We start from the raw sequence: 8,170 nt of genomic DNA, 5'->3' as shown, positions 1-8,170 counted from the left end.
CATGGACAGCCAAAAAGCCAAACAAATGGGCTCTAAAGCAGATCAAGACAGAACTCTCTCTTGAAGCCAAGATGACTAAATTGAGCCTGTCGTATTTGGACACATCACAAGAAGGCATGACTCATTAGGAAGGACAATGATGCTAGGAAATATAGAAGGTAGAGGAAACCGCATGCCCAATGGGTAGAGTCAATAATCGGACCTGAATCTGCAGGACCTAAGCAGAGCAATGGAGGACAGGGGTCTTGGAGATGTCTCATCCACAGGGTCAGCATGAGTCGGGGGCCTTGGGACCAGTTCAAGGGCAGTTAACAACGTGTATAGGATGTGAAAATGACAGACTGGAGTCTGTAAACAGTACAATATAATCTGATTTCCTTATTCAGTTTATTCAGAATATTCCAAATGTGTTATATTTTGGAATTAAATGAAGTTTGCAGCAATATTGCACTCTGGTTATTTTGCTTAAAGGTCATACAACAATGAAATACTACATTAGCCACGCAGAGAAGAAAGGAAGGGAGATGGTGAATTGTCTAGACTAGAAGATGTTGGAGAACCTGGGGCACTGGTGGCGCAGTGGTTAAATGTCAGTGCTGCAGCCACAGTTGTGAGTTCGATCCCAGGCAAGGCTCCAAGGTCCACTCAGCCTTCCATCCTTTCATAGGTCAGTAAAAGGAGTAGCCAGCTTGTTGGGGGCAATTGGCTTACAGGTTGTAAACCATTAGGGAGTGCTAAGTGCACTGACAAGTGGTACAGAAGTGTACATTCTATATTGCTAATGCTATAACACAGTAATTTGGGAATTGTTGCTTCTATACTTATTTATTTAAAGTATTTATTCTTTTCTCTTCAGCCACAAAAGATCCCAGGGCAGCTTACAGATAGTAAATTAGACAATTCCCTGCCCCTCATCTAACTATCTAAAAAGACACAACACAAAAGAGAAGGGAATGGCAGTGGGGAAGAGGATCAAGTCAAGCAGGTACTTCTGGTTCTTCTCTCCCTTCAAGACCAGGGCAGTGGCATTTGGAATGAAGGGAGGACCTCTAAACCTAGTTCCCAGGTTTCCAGGGGATTGCCAGAGCTTTGAGGTTCCCCTGTCTCCCTCCTCTTGGCTTTGACCTAAAGTTTGGATCTTCTCTTCCCCCCCCCCAGAGCCCCCTCCCCCCAGGACTCCAGAGAAAACTCCCCTCACCCGGAAAATGTTGTTTCCAATGCTATTGAACCCTATCCTCTGTTATGCTTTCTATTTGGCACAAAACCCTTCCCCAAATGAGGCATCAGAAGGGATGGTCTCTCCTCTGCCCCACTTTCCAGGAGGGAAGGGGCTCCTCAAAGCCCCTTTTTCCTTTGGAGCCCTTTCCCCTCCATGGCCATTTCTCTCTCCAAGGGTGCCCCCTACCTTCTCTTCTCATAATAACCCCACAAGTACGTGGGCCCCAAGGAATCCCCTGAGGAGGGGGCAGGGAAGGAAAGAGGGAGAGGAGGCCTGGCAGGTCCCTTGCCTTTCTTTGGGGGGAGAAGAAGGGCTTCCTTCCTTCTTATAACCCCCAAAGGGCCCCCCAGAAGACCCTCCAGCCATTCCTGTGAATGAATGAGGGCTCTCCCCCTTCCCTCCCTCCTGTGAGGCCAGCAATGGCTTCAGGAGCTGAGACTGCGCGTGCGCATATGGCCTCACAGTCCCTTCCTCAGCATGCGCAGGGATTGCCAGGGCCTAGATGCTGTTTCTTATTCTGCTGGCGGCCTTTGCGAGAAAGGAAGGTATGCGCTGGGGGTTCAGCAGCCTCCCCTTCCTTCGCTCCTTTCTTCCTTTGAGGAAACTGCAATGCAGCCCAAGGTGCAGAGCTGGACTCAGGAGGGAAAGGCAAGAAAGGAATGGTCTAGTTTTGAAATATAGCTCTCTCTGCGTATAATGTATATTTGTGTGGGTGGGTGGGCGGGTGTTTGCCCCTGCTGCTCTTATGGCTGGGAATGGAGCTCAGGACTGAGAAGAGAAGAAAGGGTGAGTTTGGGCAAGTTCAAAGCTTCTGTGCATCAAAGAGTCCAGTGTGTTGAAACAGCAAAGAACTTTATTCAGAACACATAGAAATTCAGTGTTTAAATCAGAAATGCCCACTTCAATACAAACAATACATTAAAACCCCAAAACTAAAAACATCACCCTTTTCCAAACCTAGCCCCACCTCCAGTTCCCTCAATTTATGCCCCACAGGTAACAAGGCCCCCTTTCCCATTCCCACAAACTATCCCTTTCTGTTAATACCGTCCTCCAACTTTCTTCAGTCAACATCCTACACATTTCAAAAGCTATCATTCCCTTAAGTATTCTATCCAGCTGTAGCAAATCCCAGCCCCCATCTACCTAACCTATACCACGACCCACACACCCCAGCCAAATTTATAAACTAAAGCAATTATCTATACTAACAGCAATTAAAATCTAAATCTAACAAAATACTACTTTAAAAGATAAACAGACATATGGACAGACAAACCTTACAAACAAAATCACAAGAGCCTTTTCTTAGCACCACTGGATGGAAAAGATTTTTTTTGTATTTCTTATTGACAAAAATAAATAGTTCACTACTGGGATTTGTGTAGCTTCTCTCCTGTGTGGACTCTCTGATGCATCTCTAGGACTGACTTCCAAGAAAAACATTTCCCACAATGCTGGCATTTGTATGGCTTCTCTCCTGTGTGGACTCTCTGATGTGTCACTAGGTTTGACTTCCGAGAAAAACATTTCCCACAATGCTGGCATTTGTATGGCTTCTCTCCTGTGTGGACTCTCTGATGTGTCTCTAGGTTTGACCTCCGAGAAAAACATTTCCCACAATGCTGGCATTTGTATGGCTTCTCTCCTGTGTGGACTCTCTGATGTGTCACTAGGTTTGACTTCCGAGAAAAACATTTCCCACAATGCTGGCATTTGTATGGCTTCTCAACTGTGTGGACTCTCTGATGTCTCACTATGTCTGCCTTCAAAGAAAAACATTTCTCACAATGCTGGCATTTGTATGGCTTCTGTCCGGTGTGGACTCTCTGATGTCTCAGTAGGTGTGACTTCTGAGAAAAGCATTTCCCACAATGCTGGCATGTGTATGGTGTCTCTCCCGTGTGGACTCTCTGATGCATGACAAGGACTGACTTGTAAGCAAAATGTTTCCCACAGTGCTGGCATTTATGTGACTTCTTTCCTGTGTGGACTCTCTCATGACTCAAATGTTTTTCTGTAAAGAAGAACAATGACAGATGAGAATGGAAATCAGAGTAAAGAGAGGAGGGTGTTACCCCATGATTAACCCCACCTTATTATAGATTAAACTAATAAGTTGCTGTGAGTAACCCAAGCATGACCCTGCTGCTTATGCCCCTAAATCCATTTAACGGTTGCATCCTTACTCATAGGAGCTAGCAAAGAATGGGGTCTACCTTAAGGGAATCACTGGAAGGAGATATTCATACAAAGGACTTTTGAAAAAAATATTCCATTAACCATGTGCAAAAATACTTTGATTGCCAGGTAGCATCATATCCTGTGAGACTGCCATAGAGTCCTGAGTCAGAGCCCAAGGCATGATGCAAGCTAACTGCAGAGGTCCCATCATGCTGTTTGACACCAGGAGATGACTCACAACCAATACAGTATACAGCTCACATGCGGATTGGTGTGTATTGGATTGGTGTTGTGTGTACAAGAGATGGTGAAGTTGATGGAAGTCGAGGAGGAGAGCTTGCAAATATTTGTAATATTTTGCAACTCAAGAGAGAGAATCTCCAAGGATTTTGATGAAATCAACTGTGTTTGTGACTTATTTTTCAGTGTGAAAAGTGGTCAGTGCATTGCCAATATCTATATCTGGATATTTGCTTCCGACTCTGTTATGTTATTGTTGAGCCAAGATGGATCTGAGAGCCAGTGTGCTAAACGCTTTTGTCTGAGATATTTCCATCAAGCACCATTGCATTCAATTTGGTTTCAGACCATTCTTCCACCCAGGAAACATTCTAAAGCAATTTAAACCTTTTTGGACACTCAGTTTCTGCTCCCAAGCAACAATTACAGTATAAATATCTGCCCTGGATGGCTGTTCTTTGATGCCAGTCCAATCACAGACACACAGTCTGTTGGTTTACATGGCTAAGCACCTCAATGCACTCGGCAACCCCACTTGTCGCAGCAGCTCCTGACTTCTCTTCCCATATCAAACCCTCAGCAATTGGAATCCAGATCCGCCTATGTAAAGTATTACCATTATGAAAGTCTTACATCTCTTGACCACTCCCACATGTTATCTAGTTCTTGTGCATGTGTGTGAACCCTTACATGTGTGTGTGTTGCTTTTCCCCTAAATAAAAGATAAAACCTATTTCAAATGCCTTTGGAGTTCTGTGTGCTTCTGGGCCTGGTATAGTTGGGCTGAATCCCGAGGTCACTCTTGTCCCAACCAAACTATACCTCTCTTTACAGCTACGTACCAAACTTCCCTAAAAGCATCACACTTGCGGGTGTCCTTACCAAACTCCAGCATTTTGGGTAACAAAGGGCCTCTGGAATCAACCATGGAGCTAAGCAAACTCAGGTTGGACAAAAACATTAGAGAAAAGGGAATTTTTGTGTCGCCTTTCCTCTCTTCATAGACATTGTTGATAACTGCTAAATGGAGCCCCTTAATATGTCTGAAAACAAGGGCCTGAGCCTTGTTCTCACCAGTTCACTCAATCCAGTCCTTAAAATCTGTGAGGTGGTGGCTGCCTCCCAATCCCCAAGGCCCCTCTCCTGGCCCTTCCCAGAGGTCCCTTCCTCTCCGCACAGAGCTAGGCGATCCTGACTTTCGTCCTGCCTTCCCCTCCTGGATCCCAGAGGCCTGATCCCCTTCCCTTTCTCCCTCCGCTCTCCAACCTTCCCTCTTGCCCATCTGCACTGCTTCAGCATCTCACCTTCACCATCTGTTCCCTGCCTTTCTGTTTTTCACATTCCCTCCTTCTCTCTATCACAGACGGAAATACACCCACAGAGTGTGTGTGATGCATAAAAGGGACACTTTGAGGCCCATTTGTTGAGAAAGGAAGGATAATCAATATACAAATAACTAATTGGGAAAGGCAGAGCAAGGGGGATTGGGACCTGGACTCCAATTTTGGTGAGGGTCAAGTGCCAGAGAGCAGCCTTAAAACATCTCTAAGACAGGGATGGACTACTGTTGTTGATGGGTGTGTGGTCACATTGCCACCCAGGGGATCTCAAGGGCACCCCCACATGGTATTCCCTGGGGGATGATAAATAATATTTTGCCCCTCAATATCCGACAGCATCCCCTTTGCCCCTGTTCTCTGAGCCATTGCAGGGTCAAGGGAGCCATTTTACACAAGAAGCCTCTCCAGAGTCTCAAAACGCTATAGGAGGCACCAAGAAAGGCAGCAAACTTGGTCAGGGATGGGCTGAGGAGCATTTGGAGCCAAAAAAACATTTTTCTCCATGGTTCCTTCCCACAAAATCCTAGAATTGCCAGTTTAAGATATGATATTTAGAATCCCTAGAAAATGGAGAGCAATAGTGCCTCACTAAACTACAAATTCAAATATTCTACAGGATGTTGCTATCACAATTAAACTACGCATGAAAGGGATCTAGGATTCTTAGTAGACCACAAGTTGAACATGGGCCAACAGTGTGATGCAGCAGCTAAAAAGACCAATGTGATCCTAGTCTACATCAATGCGAGTATAGTGTTATGGCAGGGGGTTGGACTGGATGGCCCTTATAGTTTTTCAACTCTTAAGGTAAGTAATAGTGCAACTCTATTCTGCTTTCATCAGGGCCCACTTGGAATACTGTGTCCACTTCTGGTCACCACAATTCAAAATAAATGTTCAGAAGCTGGAGTGTATCCAAAGGAGAGCAATGAAAATGGTGAAGGGTCTGGTAACCATCAAGCCTTATGAGGAGTGGTTTAGGGAGCTGGAAATGTTTAGCCTGGAGAAGAAAAGGTTAAAGAGTGGATATGATAACCCTGTTCAAATATTTGAAGATATACTGAGGAGGGAGCAAGCTTGCTTTCTGCTGCTCTAGAGCAAAGGACACGGAACAATGGAAGCAAGGCACAGGGAAAAAATATTAGGAGGAACTTCCTGACAGTAAGAGCTATTCAACAGTGGAATATCCTCCCTCAGAGCATGGTGGTGTTTCATTATGGTTGTTGTTGTTGTTGTTGTTAATTTCTAAAGCACTTCTTCTTTGAAAGGCTTTAAAGGTCTTTAAACAAAGGCTGGGTTGCCATCTACCGGGGATGCTTTCAGTGTGTATTCCTGCATGGCAAGGGGTGGAACCAGATGGTCCTTGTGGTCTATTCCAGCTCTATGATTCTATGATTCTAAAGTGGAATCATAGTGCCATGATAATGTAGTATGAAAGGGCCCTCAGTCTTTATAGGAAGAGCAATGAATTCACCTTCCTTACCCACAAAAGCCACATTCTCATAATTCTCGATCATCACATAATTGTACATATGTTTCTGCTTCTTTGTCAACAGTTTCCATTCTTCCTGAGTGAAATGTACTGCCACATCCGCAAAGGTCACCTGCAATAGAAAATAGCCTTCATTCAGAGAATGACTAATACAAAAAAAAGGGGGGGAGCACATGATGCATCCCAAAATTATTTGATAACCTCAGAATTTAGTCCAGGAAATGAACTTTAAATTCTGTTAGCAAGAAAAAAGCTACTGCCTTTGAGATTCAGTTTGTCTCAAATTCTTTCAATATAATATACAATATAATAAACAATATATTGCTGGGATATTGATAATGGATTAGGATACTGACTATCGCAACACCTATAGTACATTTAGCCATTTGTTGCCAAATTTCAGAGGCAAATGTCATTTTTAAAAAGCAGTTCTGGAGAGCCCTGTGAACTTGATGGCCACGGGGCCACCCCCAATTTATATCCAGAGACATTCTCCCAACATTTCACAGATTGGAAAAACAAAACACATGTGGGCAAGCAACACCAGAAAATGGTGAAGATGGAAGAGGAAGATCACACAAGCAGGAAAGGGCACAGCAGTTTGCTTTTCCCTCAGGCTCCTAAGAAAGGAAAGTCCCTGCCCCCTTCTTTCTTCTCCTCTCCCTACTTTTGAAATGATGGGGTGCAAACTCCTTGGCACTCCTTATGCAGAAATTGAAATGAGCTGAAGAAAGGGGAAAGTAAAAGGAGGAGAGAGAAACCAGATTGTTTAAAAGCCCTTGAAATAATGGGGTCACAGAGGATTAACCAGGACTGTCTCTGCCAAATTCGGCCAGTATTTTATTTGCTTCCCTTTCATAAATTGGCCCAGCAGTGACACAGATGAAGCTATTAGGATAGTGACTCACCAAAGAGTGCAGCCTCTTTCTGCTGGAGCCCAACTTCCTCCGCTTGGCCTCTGTGTTGGCCATCAGGAGGGCAGGGGGTCCTGGTGGCCCTGCACTTGGTCACTTCCAGCAAGAGAGGCCCCAAAGCCGTGTACAAGGAAGCCGAGATGAAGTTCCTGAGAAAGGGGACCAGGATTAGGATTGGCTTGGTAAGAAACCCTGCAGCACTCAAAGAGACAGAGAACAGCATCCTGCTGGTGACACACACAGATCACATATGCCTCTTTTGGGCCAATGCAGAGGTGGGCATTTGCGTCCTCCCTCTGCACCAAACAAAGCTCCCCAGACCTAGCATAGATTCACTGCAGCTCCCCTACATAACAGATACTACATGCCTTCTTAGAGTGGTGGGGGATTAGGGGATGAGGAATTGGAGAAGGCCCTGGTTATGTCCCCGTAGCTAGATGTGAAATGAGTGCATCGTTTGCTGAAACTTCCTGACCTCCCCAGTGGCCCTCAGAGGAAGATGTCTTCATTTTGCTTCTGGCTACATAAACACAGCTGGATGCTTCTCCAATACCTCGCACCCAGCACTCTCACCAGGCATGGAATGGCCATGCGGGATAGCTTCCACAACTCTATGGCAGGACCTGTGTCAGTGTATGGCCAGTTGTAGTCTTATTCCACCTGGAGCAACACTGGATTATAGAGGGTTCTGTTGGGTCAGGCTTTCTGGCCTGGTGGCCTCTCATTTTCCCATTGGCCAAACCAGTTGCCCTCCATCCCCCAGGGAGGCCCCCGGTCAAGC

At 45.3% G+C, this 8,170-nt stretch overlaps 1 protein-coding gene across 1 annotated transcript in view; it reads right to left on the bottom strand.

Annotated features, from left to right (window-relative positions):
• Positions 1–2,589: 2,589 nt before the first annotated feature.
• The window catches only part of LOC149301651 (uncharacterized), a 51,615-nt gene continuing 46,034 nt past the window's right edge, over positions 2,590–8,170 (bottom strand). The window contains exon 4 of the mRNA XM_089484341.1: positions 2,590–3,223. Coding sequence (XP_089340467.1) covers positions 2,590–3,223 — 634 coding nt within the window. The remainder of the gene's footprint in view (positions 3,224–8,170) is intronic.

The sequence above is a fragment of the Sceloporus occidentalis genome, unplaced genomic scaffold (genome assembly GCF_023333645.1).
Source record: "Sceloporus occidentalis isolate IW3139 unplaced genomic scaffold, rSceOcc1.0.p SCAF_21, whole genome shotgun sequence".
In the NCBI taxonomy this organism is placed as follows: domain Eukaryota; kingdom Metazoa; phylum Chordata; class Lepidosauria; order Squamata; family Phrynosomatidae; genus Sceloporus; species Sceloporus occidentalis.
The sequence above is the reverse complement of the archived record's forward strand: the minus strand, read 5'-3'. Positions and strand labels throughout refer to the sequence as shown.